The sequence below is a fragment of the Triturus cristatus genome, chromosome 4_2 (assembly GCF_964204655.1).
Source record: "Triturus cristatus chromosome 4_2, aTriCri1.1, whole genome shotgun sequence".
Taxonomy (NCBI): Eukaryota; Metazoa; Chordata; class Amphibia; order Caudata; family Salamandridae; genus Triturus; species Triturus cristatus.
In genome coordinates this window covers 155,664,390-155,685,986 of record NC_140586.1, presented here as the reverse complement: position 1 = coordinate 155,685,986, position 21,597 = coordinate 155,664,390, and the positions used below count along the sequence as shown (strand labels likewise).

General features: G+C 43.9%; 1 protein-coding gene across 1 annotated transcript in view; it reads left to right on the top strand.

The window, feature by feature from the left end:
- BAZ2A (bromodomain adjacent to zinc finger domain 2A) overlaps nt 1-21,597 on the top strand; it is a 1,031,051-nt gene that overhangs the window by 250,464 nt on the left and 758,990 nt on the right. Inside the window, exon 5 of the mRNA XM_085600883.1 lies at nt 13,954-14,136. Within this exon, the coding sequence (XP_085457009.1) occupies nt 13,954-14,136 (183 nt within the window). The remainder of the gene's footprint in view (nt 1-13,953; nt 14,137-21,597) is intronic.

The following is a 21,597-nucleotide window of genomic DNA, read 5'->3' as shown; positions in this document are numbered from 1 at the left end:
AACTGTTGCATGGCTAAACACTTATAAGGTTTAAAAGGCAAGACCTATTGGCTATGCCAACGCTTGTTTAAATAGTTTTGACGCAGTTTGGATTTGTAAAAACTAAGCACAAGAATGGTACAGCACTCGCATACAAAGCAACCATAAACAAATGGCAAGCTCTTCAACTTTTCACTCTATAATCATGAGAAAGGCAGCTAATGAACTCATGTCTTTCATTTTAGACTATTCTATCTCTACTTGTGCATCTGTTAACCCTTTCTCTCTCTTTGAAAATGAGGCTCCTGTCTCTGCGATTTGGCAATTTTTTCACGATGATCGCCGAGTAATTGCAAAAAAAAACGGGAGTCGAAACATATATTTAGCTTCAGTTTAAAAAAAAATGTAGATCCTGCACAACAGTTCATTACATAGTCCTCAAATGGAAATTAAAGTTAATAATTACCTAAATTATGTCATAACTCCAACTTAAAATTATTATTTTTTTCTCTTTAACATCCTTCCCCCTCCCCTAACCCCCCCCCCCCCCCCCTTCCCCCCCAATACACACTTAGCTCGGTGTATCTAGCCACCCAGTGGAACCAGTAGGTCACAAGTTCACAGCACACTCTAGAAGGAACATGCTACTTCCAGATTAGATACAGCAGTTGTGGTTTACTACACAGATTCAGAAACCTATCCATTTTACATTCCATTTTTTAGACAACAGCCAATATTTGCACTTCGTAATAATGCATTCAACGTACTACCTAATTTTATTCACTTACTTACTGACAACATCCAATGGGGAATAGATATGTATATGTATATTTTTTAAGGAAAACACCTCCATTTTAACTGCTTTTTATTTGGAAAAAAACCTCATTTAACTCCAACCTTCTTCTGACTGCAATTGCTCCTTCACTTCAAAGTGTAGATTGTTGGCCACAGCAGTGTCTATTTGGCTAAAGAGGCTGCAGAAAAAAGAGGTATTGACAGGAACTTGGGTTTACCAAATGTGTAGATAACTTGGTTTGGCCAGAGAGGGTTAAAGTTTCATCAGTTTCTGGCTTCGATTAAAACCATTGTGTTTTGCCGAGCTCCTTACCTCTTGATTGTGCATGTGGTGGGAATGACTTCGGCACATTGACTAGGGTAGGGCTGGAAATCCTAATGGAAGATACCTTTGAGGAACTGATGTGGTGTTTCCCTCACTCTATCTTGGTGTACTCTAATATATGCCAAAGACAGAAATGGAAGTGGTCAAATCAATTCTGTCCACAGATTTACAAAGCCAGGAAACATGTTAATAAAACTGTTTCTGCTTTCCTCCGAGACCATAACATGGGCTCCATCTACAAAAACAATCTTCATTTTGACATGCATGGATTATATAGATAATTATAATTCTAAATATAATTCTACTTGACTTATCCTCTGCCTTCGATACTATTAAACACAACAGCTTACTATTCACTCTAGAATGAAGGATGGGACTATCAGGGCCTGAACTGCAATGGTTTACATAGAACCCAAAGAGTCCAGGTAAACCAATCCCTCTCTTAGCCTTCCGCTGTCAAGATGGGAGTACCTCAGGGGTCCACTCTTTCACTCATTCTCTTCAATTTATTCCTGTAACTACTTGCAAATGAACAGAGAAACGCAGTGAACATTCTTTATCACATGTATTCAGACGACACTCAACTGTATCTGAAAATCGCCTGGGCTCCATCTACAACAACAATCTGCATTTTGACATGCATGTAATATATAGATAATCATAATTCTAAATATAAATGTAATTTGACATGACTTGTCCTCTGCCTTTGATACTATTAAACACAACAGCTTACTATCCACTCTAGAAAGAAGGATGAGACTATCGGGGACTGTACTGCAATGGTTTACATAGAACCCAAAGAATCAAGGTAAACCAATCCCTCTCGTAGCCATCCGCTGTCGAGATGGGGGTACCTCAGGGGTTCCACTCTTTCACCCATTCTCTTCAATTTATTCTTGTAACCACTTGCAAATGAACAGAGAAACACTGTGAACATTCTTTATCACATGTATGCAGACGACACTCAACTGTATCTGAAAATCACCTCTCCAGAGGACTTCATTTCTCTCAACTCTATCTTGTTGAACACGCAAATCTGGCTCACTGATAACCATCTTTAGCTTAACACTGCCAAAACGGAATTCCTCCTTATCGTTCCTTCTAACCACACTCCCATGATCGATGTCTGGATGAAGCATCTAACAGTTTAACTGTACACCTCACATTATTGAGTCCACTAAATCCCTTGGAGTCACTCTAGACAAACACCTGAATATGCAGAATCATATCAGCAATGCCACCAAGGGTGCTAACCACCAAATGAGTATGCTAAGGAAACTCAAACCCTTCCTACCACATGATGACTTTAAGCTGACTTTAAACTGGCGGTCCAAGCTCTTGTATTGCCTAGACTAGACTACAGAAGCTCAAACCCTTTGCGATCTTCCTAAATACAACACGGCCCCCCTAAGGGTGTCCCTTAATGCTGCGGCCAGACTGATAACCGGTACAAAAAGAAATGATCACACATCTCCAGCCCTAAAAGCTCTAAAATGGCTTCTGTGCAAAGCAAGAATTTAGCAAAGATTGCTTGCATGACTCATTAGGCCCTACATTACAGGATCCCCATATATCTGGCTCATAAGCTTTAATTATTAGGGGGGATGCAGACCCTCACAAAGTGCAAACTCTTTACTGCTGAAACCACAGATTTTCCCCAAAAAAGAGAACGAGCTTCACAGCCTTTTCAGGCTTCGCCCTGAAGGTATGGAACTCTCTGCCACCGGAAGTCCATCGAATCTCATTCACCTCATCATTCATAAATGAAGTAAAATCAATACTAAGAAGCTTTTGCCCTAAGACACATTGTTTTATTGTTTATCTGTCTATAATTCCGATGCGCTGATTGATCACTACGTGGATGTGCAAGTATCGACTCCATCTTTAGCATGCTACTCCCCTATATGTAATGAGTGTCTGTTCCTACTACTGTATCTTACAAACCCTATAATGTGAAGTGCTCCGATACCCTCTTGGGTCTTGTTTGCACTATACAAAACTTTATTAAAAATATATAGAGGTGATGGTGTTCACTGTACAGATGAAGGGAACAGTGTGTTTCTAGGCAACCTGAAACTTTGCAGACAGTCTTATATGTAGCTGTCGTATTCACACACTCACTACTGTGAGAGCTAGCTAAGAGCCCAAAAAGTTGTTTATTTTCATGTTAAATTATTATTTTTTAATTTGCGGCGACATCGCGATGATCATGCCACGAAATCGCAAAACAAATGCAAACATTCAACGACCCCCACATTAAAAAATTATAACTTAAAAAACTCATTTTAACTAGTACAATACACACATTACTAACTTAAAACATGTTTGTGCACATATATTTGTTGTAATTGTTTTAAAAACTGTGTTTGACCCTACTTTTTGCTGTGACGCTGAGAGTCGCAATGACTTCGGTAACCACGAGGATCACGCCTTTTTTAATAGGTGTTTAACACACAAACACATTTTACAGTATTTTAGACAGCAGGGGGTTAATAATGCACAGTTTCAAATCATATTTTTGTAGTGAGTTTGTATAAAAAAAATCATTTAAACTGATTTTCCGGTTTTGCGGTGACACCGGATGTCACAATATCGGTAGCTGGGATTGCTGCGAATACGTGTCATAATGACAAAACAAATGCAGACATTCAATAGCCACCACCACATTCAAAGCTTGCAACTGCAAAATGAATAACTAACAGACTAAACACATTACTATCTATTTGACTGTATTTTAGAATGTACAACTCTCTTAATATCTGTATAACACAGTGCATAACCTTTTCAGTGTAATCTATAATTGCATGAATAACTATGTAGTAAATCTCTTCACTGTATGAGTATTTAAGTGAATCTGTGAGATGTTGCATCAGCTTATCAAAGCTTCTGTATACAAATTGAGTGACTGCCTCAGTGCATCTATCTGTGGGTGTATTAGTGTTGCAATGGGTCTGTGATTAGTTGCATAAGTCTTTCACTCAATCTAGACTAGGTGCATGAGTGCCTTTCTACATTTGTAAGTAAGTATAAAACTACCTGACTGGATCTGTGAGTGGATACATGAGTGTCTAAGCGGGTGTCTGAGTGGGTCTGTGAGTGAGTGCACAAGTCTCTCAGTGGGTCCATCACTTGCAGTGTGAATGTCTGAGTGGTTCTTTCAGTTGGTTTATGGGTCTCTGAGTGCGACTTTGAGTGGGTACCCGAGTCTGAGTGTATAACTGACTGAGTGCATAAGTCTCAGAGTGGGTCTGTGAGTGGTTGTGAGAGTGACTGTATGGGTGTGTTTGTGTCCATGAGTGGATGCATGAGTTACTGAGTAGATCTGTGAAAAGGTGTATGAGTGACTTAATGGTCTGTAAGTCTCTGAGTGGGTGCGTGAATGGGTGCATGCCTGAGTGGTTTGTGACTGGGAGGGAGAGTGTCTGGGTGGGTCTGTGAGTGGATGCATGAGCCTTGAGCAGGTGCGTATATATATATATATATGAGTGAGTTTGTGAATGGGTGTGTGAGTTTGAGTGTATGAGTGAGCGACTGAGACCATAAGTCTCTGAGTGGTTCTAGGACTGAGTATGGGAGTGACTGTATAGGTTTGTTAGTGGGTGTATGAGTGACTAAGTGGGTCTGTGAGTACATACGTGAGAGGGTCTGTACATGAGTGTGTGACTCCGAGTGAATTTGTAAGTGGGTGCATGAGTATCTGAGTGGGTCGCTAAGTAGGTGCATGAGTCTCTGAGTGGGTCTGTACATGTGTGCATCACTCTGTTAGTCTGTAAGTGAGTGCATGAGTACCTGAATGGGTATGTGATTAGGTGAATGTGTATCTGAGTGGGTATGTGACTGAATGTATAATTGGGTATGTGAATAGTTGTATAAGTGTCTGAGTCAGTTTGAGAGTGCAAACAAGAGTGTGTGACAGTGACCGGCGAGTGTGTGCAAATATATATTTTTTATATTTTCACCAGTATTTGTGATACAATGTCCCCGCAATGGTACACGGGGGGCTTCGCTGGCGATTGAAGCGAGTATCGCGTGTGATTTAAAAAAAACATGGGGTCAGAGTTTCCTCCCCGCTGAGCTCTTACTTTAGCCTTCATAGAAATGTTCAGCCCCAGGAACTGTTCCCGAACAATAAAATTGCGGCCGCAACTCCAATCGGAGCATTCACGTAGCCGAGCGCATTCTCGATTAATCGCGGATTGTCTAGATATAGTCATGGCCAGTGATATTACTGTCATTTTCACAAAAAGTACTCAACGGATTTGCACCAAATAACAAAAAGCACAATCTGCATAACATCATTTACCTTTCTGCCAAATTTGGTGTAATTTCGTCCAGCAGTTCGGGCTATAGGTTCGACAACATGTTCCTATTGGAGTTAACATTACAAACGCACCCTTATTTTGCGCCCCTATTTCTCGGTCCCCACTGCACGGATCACCCCCAAACTTTCCATGACACACACAACACTTTTTGGCGAAAATTTCATACAGATTGGTCAAACGACGTTATATGCAATAAGTCCACAAATGCTTTTCCTATGGAAACTAGGTCCTAACTATAACTACCTACTTACGACCGCCAGTAGGTAAACAAATAAAATATATATTTAATTGCAAACAGTATTATAATGAAACAAAGCCCTTGAAACAGATTATCCTCTACAAGCAGAACATCTCATTGAGTAAAATACACTCCCAAAATTCATACATTTTATTTATTTCAATTATTTCTTCTATGTGCCCTCTCACCATCCATCCTGTGTATTCATCCTGCATAATGTATTCCAAATAGCTAAAATTGGCTGTTAAATTAAATCCTTGAATGTAGAGTTGACCATATAACAAACAGTTGCGTGATGGTAGCCCATACTAGCTTGTACCAAGCTCGAATAGACCAGTGGTGATGCGTCCATTGGGGCGCTGGGGCGTTGCCCCACTAGCCACATGGCTCCATTCACGCAAGCGGCAAGCAACTTACTTAGTTGCTCGTTGCTCCGCTCGCAGTCGGCACTGGCAGTCAGGCAATTGGCCGCTGCAGGGTGTGGGGGCGGGGCTGACTGCGGCAGCAAGGGTTGAGTGACGGGCAGCAGGCTGACAGCATCGCTTCAATAGTGTGCGCATGCTCGATTTTGGGCTAGTCATTTTTATAACCAGCCCGAACATGCGCACTAGAGGCCAGCCACCTACTGCCATGGGAGAGCGAGGGGGGACCCGAGAGGCCGAGGGTTGCTTCATGCAGCAGCCCCTGGTCTCCTAATGGTCGGGCTGTCTCCAAGCCCTAGCCAATCCTGGCACTGCTAATTCAGCGTCTGGATTGGCTGCCTGAGACACCACGCAGCCTGAGTGAGGGCTGTTGTTGTGCAGAAGGCGTGCTGCTGGACCGGCCCAGTACAGAGCAGAAGCAGAGGCGGCGCGGACCGGTCACGGTCAGGTACGTTTTTTACTTACTTTATTAAAACTCCCCCGGCCGGCCCCCACCCCCGCGACTCGAGTATTGCGAGCTGCGACTGAGGGACCTTGTTAATTTACTCCGAATGGCTGTGCACCGAAGGATGCAGATTTATTTTCAGATCTGGTTCAGGTCTTGGAAGGATTATCGCACCCAAGAGGCGCTGAAGTCTGTGGTGTGCATGCCTGTGCGCACGAGTGTGTGGTTGTGTTTGCGCGCGGATAAAGTCAGACTGATCAGAAAATATACATTTATACTTGCGCTTGCAGAAGTCTGCGGAAAATACACTTTGGATGAATGGGGCTCACACACTATAAGCGCGCGGTCAGTCACCTGAGTGCTCCGATTTGGACCTAGAGAAGAACCCATTTGTAGGAGATCAGATGGAATTTACAGCCGGGTTGGCGTATGTGACATTTCTTCACCCACTCCACAGTGCCGCAATGCTTTTTTCTTACCTGCCATTCACCTGTACCGTGGATTTTCTGCCTTTAACTTTTCTCCGTCGGTTCTGCACATGCGTCAGTAATAATTACAGCGGTAGTGCAGTGAGCACGCGTAATGCTGGAGACGGTGCAATGTCTGTAATAATGACTTGCAGTGGGAGTGCGGTGCGAACGTCTCTAAAGGTGGAGTTCGTATAACGTTTGTAATAGTTAGAGCGGTAGTGCAGTGAGAGTTTGGGTTATGCTGGAGCCCGTTGAATCTTATTTTTTATGGTTTTATAGAGTGCTGTGTGTATGGATGGCTGTGAGTAGCAGCCCTTCGTTTGCTTCAGAGCGCTGGGGATTTCGTGGAAAAATCAGGTTTCTGCACAGTAGGAAGCATTTAGAATGTAATTGCGTGAGCTGACAACTTTGTGTGAGGTGCAGGGACTTGTCTTGAGTTCTTTGTTCGCAGTATATCCTCAAAGTTTTTAGTGAACGGAATGTGCTCTGCCAGGAAACGTTTGTGACTTGATCTTCTTTGCAAAGTTTGGAATTTGAATTGTGGAGGTAAGGTAAAGTGGCTGTAATAGTCTCCAGACAGCTGCCTCGGAGTTGACATCTAATCTGCCATCTGATTGGCTCGCATCTCACCATTGGGCATTTAGCACTGCTGGTGTAAATAGAAGTGCTGAGCAGCACACACACAAGACAACCATCCTGCCTGCACATAATAACAAAGCAATCGCTCCCCGCGGCAGGTGAAAGATCCTCAGGAAAGAAGATTTAAAACAAAAGTACATCTGCAGTTTACATTACAAACACCCTGATCACCTAGAAATGCAGTTCATTATTGCTGGCGGAAATACTCGGGATTCTGATTTGCATGCATGTTTCTATTTTATCTGTTTGAACAAAGTGACAGGCAGAAATATGGTAAATGTTAATTTTGTTAAAGCAGTGCCCATATTAAAATGTGTTTAGCTGTCGGGGAGAATGTGGCCAAGACTCAAGAATTTATATTTTACATTGTGTGTTTATTTTTTGTGCCGAACACAAACATGTTTCTGTGTCAGGCTCTTTTTATTTTCCATTTTTTGTTTGTATTGAAATGGATGTTCTGTGCACGACTGTTATTAGTACTTAACACAGGGCTAAAATCTAACATGTTTTACCACATTTTAGCCTTCCTGTTTCTCACTCTTTAATCTGCCTTTATCACTGCTTTGGCACGCCTTTCTCTTTACCTGTCTCTTTAACTATTTTTGATCTCTTCATTCCTCTAGGGCCCTCTTTTCATTTCACACTATTTCTGTTTTTATCACTCATGTTGTTCTTCTCCTCTATACTTTTTGTACTCTATATCTTCCTCTCTCATCTCTTTCACCCTGTCTCTTTAAGCATCTCTAGCATTCTGTCTGTCATTTACAAGCCTCCATCAGTGGCGAAAGTTCCACTTTGCCACACACATTTGCTCATTTTCACCACTATATTAGAAACAGCAGTTCACTTGGTGGCTTTGTGTAATGCTATTTGCACTTTAAATTGAGCCTTTACTGCCTTTCATGAATATTTGACCTTTACTATTCTGTAGTTGTCATTTGATGATTAAAACAGTAGGAAGAATGATTGAAGTTTAGTGTGGGACAGTTTCTACAGTGTAATGTATTTTCAATGAGCGCGAGGACCACATGGGTTATAGAGGATGTTTCACATTTTCTGTCTGTACAAGGGTTCAGTTATATTAACTCCAAGGTGTAAATATCTGGGTCTTGCAATTGCTTATCAGTCATTGAATAAGTCAGTCATATAGGTTGCACAGCTGCTTCCTCAATGGAAGAACTCTTTAAGAACTTGCTGTAGAACTCTATGTAGCCAACATGTGCTCAGCCTCCGCATATTGATTGGTGGCGCATGAGTCTCAGCAATGACCGGGATGGAAGGAAGCACACCTGGGTTAATACCTTCTCACTTTCACACAGCTGCATAATCAAAGCACCGGTCATCTCCTTCTCATCGCTCCACCATAAGTTTTTGTAATTCCAGAACATCAAGCACAGACAAGTTTAGACCCCACCTTTGGAGTGCATAAGGGTCTGATTCTAACCTCAGGCTGGAATACTTGCAAAGTGCTTACAAAGGGATGCTGTTTTAACTGCAGATTACTATAATGTTTAGAAAGCCTGGATTTTCCACACTGGCCATGTATTAAACATGCTCAAATGTGTAGTAACTGCGGCCTAACTTTTTGTTTTGTTAAGAGACTTGAAATAAGAATGATCTAAGATACTGCTCTCTAAATGGAAATGGGTTTTGGCCTCGAGAAAGGAGTGTCATTAATAAATTCCTGATATTCTGTAGATGACAGCTACTGAAAGCAGTATAAAGATCAGGACCCTAGGAACGTCATATTTAGTGGCATATTCCCTCACCAATTCAGTGATCCACTATCATTGGAAAAAGTTCTGTAGAATTACAGCTGCAGATCCATTCCAGAAAAAGAGGGCAAAAAGTAAACAGAACCTGACAGTCCACATGAGCCAAACATCAATGAGAGGCAAAGAAACTCAATAATCTACCTAGAAAAGAAAAGAGAACCAAACAACAATGTGGCATGTAAAGACAGAAAGTTAGGTTCTAAAATAGCTTGACTATAAAAACTGAGCACTGTGCTAGTTGAATGTGGACCTTCTTGGCTCCGGGATAAGGGGACAAGAGGACATCACAGTGATGTATGTGATCTACGTGGATTTCACCACTGCTCTCAGTACTGTTCAGGAGTGGTAACATACATGGCAAATTGAACAGACTCAAGATAGGGACACTTCTGTTGGAGGTAAGAAGCTAGGGAGTAGGAAGAATCACAGACATCCGAAAGTTAAATTCTGGTCTCGGACAACAAAGATTTCAAGCGTGGTGCCATAGTGATTTACCCCTGCTGTATTCATTCATGAGTGGATTTTCCGAGAATGTAGAAGGCAAGAGAGCCCCTTACACATTAGACTTGTGAAAGAATAGCACACAGTGGCACAGATGGACAGAGCACGTGGTAGGCCGGCGTCTAATATGCATCTGATTAGACTGACCGTTTTGCCAGTCATTGTCTTTGTTAGAACAGATTCACAATTGCTTTATTAACCTTCCTGCTTTCTCAAATTTTCTTGAAAATGCACCATCTGCCCACTCTTTTTCCAAAATGTTCTTGGGGGGGAAAACCCCCCCGAACCCTCCGTAGGTGGTTCAAGATCGCTCGCTACGCTCGCTCGCCGCAGTGCAGTACGATAATTGTTTTACGCCTCACCACTTTCAAATGTCTCCAGCCGTCACTCAAATAGACTGTCTTTCTTGGAGAGCATAAATGGATCCAAAAGCCAGTTCTTACCATAGGTGAGGTAATTGATTTCCATATCATGACAGTGTCCTTTTTGGCTTTTACCTTCACTCAAATCGCCTGCTTTGTCAGACCTACAATAAACCCTTGGAAATGTTCAAATATTTTTTAAAGAGGTCATTCGGGAAGTTTTTGCATTTTGTTTCTTTGCTGTTTGTTCTCCAGTAGCTCCACTTTACTTTCTGTTTGTAAAGCAAATGATTAACTGTTTTTTTGCGGTTTCATGGATGCCATGTCAGTTGAATTATATACAGACAATAGCAATACGTTTATTTATGATTTGGAACTCAAATGAGTTCCACTTAAAACATTTACAAAAAGAGAGAGAAATTTACAATGCATTATACCATGGTATTCTTGGTAACAGAATAGGGCGCAATCAAAAGCATAACAATTATAATTTCACTATACAAGTGGGGTCAAAAGCAAACATGACTCCATATAATCTCACAGCCCAATTAGTGATTTCAGAATTCAGATTATACAGTACAAAAATGAAGTAAGTCCTTTTTTTAACTTTGATTGTCATTTTATTTTAGCCTGTACCTTTTTAGGTCTGGGCCTGACGTAGGCAGCGCATGCGTTGCCTCGTCATACGAGGCTTCTTGGAATCAATACGATTCCAGAAGCCTCGTCCCAGCTCCGCCATATCTTTTGATTCGTGCGCGTTGTTTTGCATCACGAATTGTGCCAAAGGCAGTGCAATAATTGCACTGCAGGCATGTCACTCCCTTATTGTTGCCACCCTGTCTCCTTTTATCTATGCCCTGCGGGATTGGATCTTTTACCCGCGGTGTTACACTAGTGCCTTTATTTACTGGGGAAGCACTATTTGTTTCCCCTTCCGTCTGTCTCTCTGAGACACAGCTGCTTGTTTACCGCGGCTGCCTGGCCAATCTGTTTTTCTGCCAGGGTGTGTTTGAGTGCGTGTGTGAGATAGAGAGCATGTTTGTGTTGGCGTCAATGTATGTGTGTCTGGTCTGTGGTGTTCGTGTGAGAAGTGGCGCGGTCTGTGCGTTGGAAGGTCACACATTGCGACCCCAGTGTCTTTGTCTGTATCTGCGTTTTGCCGCCTGATGCCACAGGCCTCCTCTCTGCCATGTCGGTGCCACGGAAGATCTGAATTGGAAGGGCTTAGACATTATTTAAATGCCAGGATTAACATGTCGCACATTCCTTCATTTGGGCATAGTTTAAGAAAGAAATCGGTGGATTTACATGTACCGTATAGGACACAGCTGAGCCTGAGTTGGAGGTGTTATATCGGCGCAGTTAAATAAAACCTCAGTACAAGCGAGAGATTGGCGTGTTGAAAAAGTATTCTTTTATGCCAAAAGTGCAGCGAGTCCCGACTTGGGATCTGACATGATCTGGTGACTTGATTGCTCTGGTCTGACCTGGGTTTTACTATATTCCTCCCCTCACCTCACTTATCCACATGGCGTGATCCTCTGCCGTTAACTCTAACTTTCTGGACCTCATTTCTGTCATCGATCTGAATTGGAAGGCCTTAGACATTATTTAAATGCCTGGATTAATGCCCTGATGACAAACTCAGGTTAAATTCTACGGTCAGGAGTTTGTGTTGGGATTGTAGTGCATAGCTGTGCGATGATGATCCCACTCCAGATGTTTTACCCTGGCAGATTTCAGCATGTCTAATCTGATGGAATTTAACAGGGGAAAAGGCCTTGAAAATTCTAATAAATGGAATTTCGCACTTTAACCACCGATTCGGAGTGTGAAGACTCATTTCCAAATCAAAAACTTGGAATAGGAGATATTAATCATACACGATGCATACCTCACACCGGGCAGTGTTTTTTTTACTGGGGAGGTAAATACGGTACGGCCCACTTCTATTAAGGTTGTCAGTGTCTTTAAAGTACTCCTTCTCTCCTACGCACTCTCTCCTACTCACTCTCTCCTAACTCTCTACTACTCTCTACGACTCACTCTACTACTCTCTCCTAACTCTTCTCTCTACTCACTCTACTCCTCACTCTCTACTACTCACTCTCTACTACTCTGTACTATTCTCTACTACTCACTCTCTACTACTCACTCTCTACTACTCTCTACTACTCACTCTCTCCTAACTCTACTCACTCTACTACTCTCTATTCACTCTACTAATCACTCTGTACTACTCTCTCCTTCTCCTACTCACTCTCTCCTACTCTCTACTACTCTACTACTCACTCTCTACTACTCACTCTACTCTGTACTACTCACTCTACTACTCTCTACTACTCACTTTCTCCTACTCTACTCACTCTACTACTCTCTACCACTCTCTACTCACACTCTGACTCACTCTGCTACTCTCTATGACTCACTCTACTACTCTCTACTCACTCACTCTGTACTACTCTCTACTCCTCACTCTGTACTACTCTCTACTACTCACTCTGTACTACTCTCTACTACTCTCTACTACTCTACTCACTCTACTCTCTACTACTCACTGTACTACTCACTCTGTACTACTCTCTACTAGTCACTCTCTACTAGTCACTCTCTACTAGTCACTCTCTACTAGTCACTCTCTACTAGTCACTCTCTACTAGTCACTCTCTACTACTCACTCTCTACTACTCACTCTCTACTACTCTCTCCGACTACTCTACTCACTCTCTACGACTACTCTACTCACTCTCTACTACTCACTCTCTACTACTCACTCTCTACTACTCACTCTCTACTACTCAGTCTACTCTCTACTACTCAGTCTACTCTCTACTACTCACTCTCTACTACTCACTCTCTACCTCTTACTTCTCTCTACCTCTCACGCTACCTCTCTACTACTCTACCTCTACCTCTCTACCTACCTCTCTACCTACCTCTCTACCTACCTCTCTACCCTCTACAGCTCACGCTACCTCTCGCTCGACCTCTCTCTCTGCCTCTCTCTCTACTACTCTCTACCTCTCTCTCTACCCTCTACCCTCTACCCTCTACCCTCTACCCTCTACCCTCTACCCCTCTACCTCTCTACCTCTCTACCCCTCTACCCCTCTACCCCTCTACCTCTCTACCTCTCCCCCCTCTCCCCCTCCCCTCTCCCCATACCTCTCCCCATACCTCTCACGCTACCTCTCACGCTACCTCTCTGCCTCTCTCTACTACTCTCTACCCGCACACATATGCACATATATATGTATATATATGCATATGCATTTATATATGTATATATACATACATACATAAACATATATATACATCTGCATATCTATATAAATACAAATATAAATGCATGCATACATATGCATGTTATGTACATGAAAGTTTGAAAGACACTAATAAAAGCAAAGCTAAAAAGCCACCTAATTACAAACAAAATTGCTTTAACTTAAAAGAGGGCAAGACCTATTGCATTTTCAATGCTTGTTAGTTTTGCACTAACCAGAGATGAACTCTGCCCACTTTTCCAATTTTGGGAAGCGTCTGCGCCCTAAGGGAAATTTACATCTGACTGAGCTATGCTAGTGTTTGAGCACTGTTTCCTGAAACCAAGCTGAAATTAATAGTGTTCTTGCTCATTTAAGAGGTTGATCGCGCTTCACTCTGCTACTTGATTTTTCTAGATGTTAAACTGTGCAGTTACGAGACAACGCCATCACCCAGCCCACTGGATGTTCCCATTGTGCCTCCACCCCCTGATGTGACCAGTTGTTTGGATGACTCCTCCCAGCTCTCTTCACAATTGGATGAATCTCATCTCCTGAGCTCAGAAGGACTAGAGCCCTTTGGGACAGATTTATCCAGAGGTAGGTCTAAAAAGTAAAATGGCTATGTTTACTCTTCCACTGCATTGGAGAAGTGGTTTTAAGATCGAGAATAGGATTGCCAATACTCAAATTTGTGCATCCCCTCAATGCGCTGCCTTGTTGGCGAGGACTCAGGATATGCTTCCTACAATGTGATTAATGTTAGCAAGCTCTCTGGGTGCAATTTTGAGTGACCGTTTGAAGGATTGGGTTTCTCAAGAACCCTTTTCAATGTTTTCCTTTTTGCTTTACCTGAAATGGTCAGTATTTGCTCATAGGCACTGTACAACATGTTAACCAATGCACTTACTTAAAGTATTTGCCGGAATATCATGTTAAGAGGTTTGTGTGTAATCCTGGTACGTCCTGGCACACTGTTAAGGGTGCCATGAGTAGTGGTGTCCTGTAGTTTCAGTCTGGAAGGGATAACTGTTAATGTGACTTGCAGATTTCTGTAGGCTATAGCTGACTGAGGTATTTAAGAAAATGTGATGCGCTGTTGTTGAAAACAACTCTCCTGGCAGATTTGTTGTGATACAAGTCACCTACCGTAATTGGAAGTCATGGGATCACTGCAGCACGGGTCCAAATAATCCTTACAACAAAGCAAAATAATCACCAAAAATTGAGAAGCTGTAGAGATGCTTCGAGGACAGCATAAATGATGATCCTGCATAGCCCCAACCTACCTTATAGCACTGGTGTCCCTTTCCTGCCCTTACCAAACCCTAGAGGGACACAGTGATTTATTTAATTGACAGCCATAAACATAGAATGATTGCCTTTACTATTTTTACTTGTTCACTAAAAAAGGGGGACATTTAACTTAATCACTGGTGGCAAACTTGGTGACAACTGCAATCTTTCACAGACCTTTTTGAAATAAAATTAAAAAAAATAATGGTGTTGAAGCTAGATAGGCAACACCCCATGGCACTGAACAGTGGCACTGCTCCCTTTACGGGAGTCCACAGTTGCAGTTAGCCCAGGTCTCTTTTCTGTCTAATGTGATCACCATCTTTCCTGTTTGATCTTTAAAACTAAAAAACGTCACTAACTTACATGCCTTCAAATCTAAGGTGGGGGAAGAAACTAGTGGACAAAAGAAGCTCTTCTCCTTGAAATCAATAAATCCATAGCCAATGAAGCTGCACAAGCTAATGTTTTCTGTTCATGGAGGGATCACACACGAAGAGGTCCCTCAGCACTTTCCAAAAACAAATTCAAAATACATTTCTTTAAAACAGCAGCGTACGGTCCAGCTGCTGTTCCTTCATCTTTTTTCATAGTCTTCACAGCTGAATTCAATTATTCATTCATTTTCTTCTGTTTATCCCTCTTCTTTCTTTTTCTCATTGCCATCTCCTCCCTTCATTTTGCGCCATTATACTGATTTGCCCTATGTTACTTGTGTTTACATTTCTGAAGTTATTGTTCCTTAGTATAGTTTATATGTATGCCTGAAACATGCTTCTGATGAAATTGTTCTCTGTGAATCCCCGGGTAGAGTAGTGGTGTATATATAAAAATTAAAAAAAAGGAAATGATAAAAAATAATCGCTGAGGACTAGATTGTCAAGGTTTAATTCTTCTAATTTATACTTTTAACAGCAGATTCCTTACCCATAGAAAGTCTTCAGGCTCCAGGCTGGACCTGGAATATTTTTCCGCATAGCTCATAGTAGATGGTGTTGTGTGGCTTTGCATTGACTCTGCTCTGAAAGTGACTGGAGCTGCATGTAGGCACCATCAAAGTTTGCTGATAGGAGTTCCTTTCCTTTTGTGACTATGTACGCAGATCCAAAGCTAGCACCTACTTTTTCTTATTAGTTGATAAGTTTCTGACTAAACCAGGCTTCAAATAGTAATCTCCCTAATCCCAAACTCAGCCATGCTGTTTTACTTGCTCAGTAATTTTCCTTCCTTGTGCACTTCATCCCAGATACAGCATAAGACCAGTGAGTCAGAACACCAGTAGTGTCGGTGTGATGCTTTCTGTTAAATCTAGACCTTATGTGCCCCACAAAAATGTCTCAACAGGGTATAAATATTAACCCTTGTGACAAAAACACATCTTGAAAGCTTGATTAAATGAAGCAGCACTAACAAATTCCAATAATTAGCCAGCTGATTTGTTTTTCTGAAGTCTGAAAAATGTATTGGCTACACTACAATGTACGTCTAACCATATGTTGGTGTGACTTGAATTCCCTCTGCTCAGGAGCAAATCACTACCACATTCCAAGGTCCATGGGAGTTCTCCCTTGCTCTGGACTCTACGCACAGGATAATGTACCATTTGGGTCGGACCTCTGCTGATGGCTCCACTAATGATACAGTGTTCCTGCTACTGGGCCTACTCATCTCCAGCTATGGCATTTATGCCTGCACCAGGCTCCACACCAGTTCTTCGTTTACCAGCTCCAACACTGAATCCGCCCGCTCAAGATCTGATCCAATACCCTCAAGGTCCCATATTGAGCTGCAGTATCACAAAGGCGCAACCATTTGTTATGTAACCGGACATTATTCCAACACACCTGCGACAACGCCAGTACTATCAGAGGCATGAGGATCTCGCTGGTTCAGATTCTGGCCTGGTGCAGAGTACTTGTAAATTCCATTGGGACAATGATAATGATATTGATGATGATGAAGATGGGGACTGCTTCCGAACTCCTCATTTTATTGACTGCCTTATAGTTAGACCTCCAGAATGCCAGTTTGCTAGGCACATCATCTGAAACATAGCCAGACTCCTCACCTGGGCCTTCAGTTGAAGTAAGCACCTCATTTGCAGTATTGGTTTGGAGTGCATCTGAACCTTTAGGCTTTCTGTTGCCCACTATTGAGACAAACATGTTGACTGAGGAATGACCTTCTCTGGACCATTGCTGCCTTTCAATGAAACACTTGTTGATGCCCTTATGACAAGTTGGTCCAAGCCATGCCCATGTCTTTTGGAAATTTGAAGTCCAGATTACAACACCGAAAGAACTAGGCACCGATCCTTAAGACACTTAGTACATCTCTGGACCGATTACCTCTTTGGCTCATATGGTTGGACAGTCCTGGGGCCGGGATGCATGAGAATGGCTCTTTCGGCAGAGACTATGCAGATTACACAATTTAAGTTCAGCATCTTTTATTTATCCCTCCTATTCTAACAAGATGATGTGGTTGAACCAGAATCTGCTTTGCATCCTCTGTCTTCTGAGGGACCGCAATGAACACGCTTGAATAGCACCTAACACTTTCTGGTCGAAGAACCCTATTTTGATTAATGCTTTTTGTTCACAGACTACTTAACTTCGAACATCTCCATCGATTAGACAAGAGCCAGAGATTTTTGTAACGGTGCTCATGTGCACTGGTAGATGATGATGTGCAGCTCCACAGTGGCTCCGTACTGCCATGGAAGTTACAGTGGAGCTGCATATAAACGTTTGTTCATTCTTTTCCATACCCTTTGACACATATTCATAGTGCCCCTCCTAACTTTGTTGGCTTTCTTATGGCTCTAAATTTGCAAACCTTGCGCTCGAGCAATGTCCCTACTGAAGCCTGCATGATTCAAACTGTGCCGAGACTGCAAAAGGCAAATGTCGATCACTGACCGGTACAAGGAGTTTAGAATGCTTGGCTCCAGGCATGACTTGCAAGTTGTTCTACAAATGTTTCCTCGTATACCAAAGAGAATTGGGACAGAGGTGAAGATCTGTCACTAATGTACCTCCGATTTCGGGGCGGTCATTGACAATTACCCCCCCCCCTCCCAACTCACCCTGACCCCAGTACTCCCTTACCCCAGTACCCCCCTTACCCACCCACCCACCCTTACCCCAGTACCCCCCACCCTTACCCCAGTACCCCCCTTACCCACCCACCCACCCTTACCCCAGTACCCCCCTTACCCACCCACCCACCCTTACCCCAGTACCCCCCTTACCCCCCCACCCACCCTTACCCCAGTACCCCCCCTACCCCCCCACCCACCCTTACCCCAGTACCCCCCCACCCACCCTTACCCCAGTACCCCCCCACCCACCCTTACCCCAGTACCCCCCCACCCACCCTTACCCCAGTACCCCCCTTACCCACCCACCCACCCTTACCCCAGTACCCCCCTTACCCACCCACCCACCCTTACCCCAGTACCCCCCTTACCCACCCACCCACCCTTACCCCAGTACCCCCCTTACCCACCCACCCTTACCCCAGTACCCCCCTTACCCACCCACCCTTACCCCAGTACCCCCCTTACCCACCCACCCTTACCCCAGTACCCCCCTTACCCACCCACCCTTACCCCAGTACCCCCCTTACCCACCCACCCTTACCCCAGTACCCCCCTTACCCACCCACCCTTACCCCAGTACCCCCCTTACCCACCCACCCACCCTTACCCCAGTACCCCCCTTACCCCAGTACCCCCCTTACCCACCCACCCACCCTTACCCACCCACCCACCCATACCCCAGTACCCCCCTTACCCACCCACCCACCCTTACCCCAGTACCCCCCTTACCCACCCACCCACCCTTACCCCAGTACCCCCCTTACCCACCCACCCACCCTTACCCCAGTACCCCCCTTACCCACCCACCCTTACCCCAGTACCCCCCTTACCCACCCACCCTTACCCCAGTACCCCCCTTACCCACCCACCCTTACCCCAGTACCCCCCTTACCCACCCACCCTTACCCCAGTACCCCCCTTACCCACCCACCCACCCACCAGTACCCCCCTTACCCACCCACCCACCCACCAGTACCCCCCTTACCCACCCACCCACCCACCAGTACCCCCCTTACCCACCCACCCACCCACCAGTACCCCCTTACCCACCCACCCACCCACCAGTACCCCCCTTACCCACCCACCAGTACCCCCCTTACCCACCCACCCACCAGTACCCCCCTTACCTACCCACCCACCCACCCTTACCCCAGTACCCCCCTTACCTACCCACCCACCCACCCTTACCCCAGTACCCCCCTTACCTACCCACCCACCCACCCTTACCCCAGTACCCCCCTTACCCACCCACCCACCCTTACCCCAGTACCCCCCTTACCCACCCACCCACCCACCAGTACCCCCCTTACCTACCCACCCACCCACCCTTACCCCAGTACCCCCCTTACCCACCCACCCACCCTTACCCCAGTACCCCCCTTACCCACCCACCCGGACCCCAGTACCTCCTTCACACAACATCCATCGGCCTTTATGGAGGGCATGCTGTAGATCTTTGGTGCACTTCATCCCCCTTTGGTGCACTTTTGGGCCCTACAGAGCTGTAAGGGTCTCCATGTCAGACTTCCACTAATGGGTCTTCGCTCCTGACAGCCCCCAGGTGGCCGGTTACCGGGCCTTGCTGACCCTTGTGCTGGCTTCTCTGGCTCAGAATTAGATTTGGGCCTTTCGTGCCAACACCAACTCTGCCAACACTAATCCGCAACCAGATGTCAATCTCGGATCCCAAACCAGTGTTGGCCTGATCGAGGCCTAGGTCACGCTTTGAAATCACAGATACACAACTGGTGTTAATACATTTGGATTCTAAACAACACCTTTGCCTCGACACCTATGGCAGTCGAAGATTCATGCTGTTTTTGGTTCTAATACAGAACTGGTGCACAACAGCACCTTATTCCCCTCAATACACTAATGATTATAAAAATGTCAGTCGGCTAGACATATCTCATGAAACTGCATCTGAGCCACCAACATAGGAAAACAGTTTGTTTACTGTGGTGTTTCAAAGGGCAGCTGAAGCACTTTAGTCACAGTTGCCAACAGCAGAGACGAAGACAAATGTATTTGTCTCAGATTCTCCAACCTGAACTTTTTTTTATCGGAGCCATTGTCATTATATGAAGCCCTTACAGATAGCCTTCTAACTATGTGGTCTAAGCCATGTTTATGCCCACCAGTCAGTCAACCTGTGGCAAGGTGACATAGGCAGGCCCCCAGTGGTCAAGGCGTAATCCATATTCCTTTACGACCAATCCTCCGGACAGAGAATCAAAAAGAATTCATGCCTTCATAATGTGATTATTTTCTTCCACTATTTTAACCCACAGATCCTTTAACACAGTTGGTTTTCATGGAAGTTTCACCTATGCGTTGAGACATGGCCAGTGAGATCTTGCCAGGCAACCCCAAAGACCTTAAGTACAAGATGGCTGGGATGCTGAAAAGTGTGTGAGATGTGTTACAAACTGTCCTGAACGTTTCTTATTACATTGATTGTGCTATTGGCACCAGCGTTGCACTCAGGTGGCATGCCTGGATGAGATTAACTGGATTTTCAGGGGACTTGTACTTAATGCACATGGCCTTTTCGGTGAAAAGGCATATTGGGCATTGGAATGCTTTAAAGACTGTCCTACCACAGCTAAGCCCTTGGCACTGTTATTGCCAGCTAAGCAGTTTCCACATCATTACAGACAGTTTAGGGGTTGTACCATGGGCCTAGCTTACAGACAAAACCAGCCTTCTCAAACAGTACTGCAGCAATGAACCCAGCCCTTTTGAGGCTGAGTGAGTGGCAGCAGCTGAGACCAACAGGGGCAGCAAACCTTTAACTCTTGCTCCTCTGCTGCAGCAGCTGGTAACTCCCTTTACTTTGCCCTCAGAGGCCCATGTTTTGCTGCTAGGACACAGAATACAGCATTTCCTCCCCAGCTGGAGATCCATCACATCAGGCAGGGGGGCCTTATAAATTGTTCAAAGGCGCTTTGCCCTCCTGTCATCTCCTCCTCAACCCATTTTCTTTAATGTAATAGCTACCTTCAGAGAGGCACTTCACATTCTTGATGCAGGTAGTAATTTGTCTTTTTCCCCAAAGTTACCCATGAATAGGTGTTGGACTCAGTCAGTCAATTCAACTTCATTCGATTCAGACAGAGAATCATAAAAGCTTACAATTCAATACAAATTTAAAAAAGGAAAGAGTTAATCAAATCATTAGAAACAGGTGGAATAAAACCATTTACAATTTTAAGGTGCAGCAGTTAAAAACTTCCTTATAGTGATGACATACCTCAAAAATCTTGCCACTACCACACATGTAAACAAATCCGGTAGCAATTGTAAAAATAAGTAGGCTGGTCTGCATTGTCTAAAATGTAACGATTTCATTAAAGGCTTAATAAGAATATTGCTTAAATATGTATAAAATTTGGAAAAAAACAGTACATGGATGGTTGATTGTTTAGCGATCTGGTCGCAAGGACAGCATGGTAATTGATGAGACCAGTTATTGATATTGGGCAAACTTGTCAAACAATGAAAAATATCGAATCTAATACGTGTCAAGACAAATATATGTTGAGCATTTAAAACACCAATTAAATACGGGTACACCGTGTAACAAGTCAGTACCTTTTGATTATGTTGTACGGTGGGCTTCACAAGTTCCAATGTTAATTTCTTTTCCTCTAAGTTGTTCA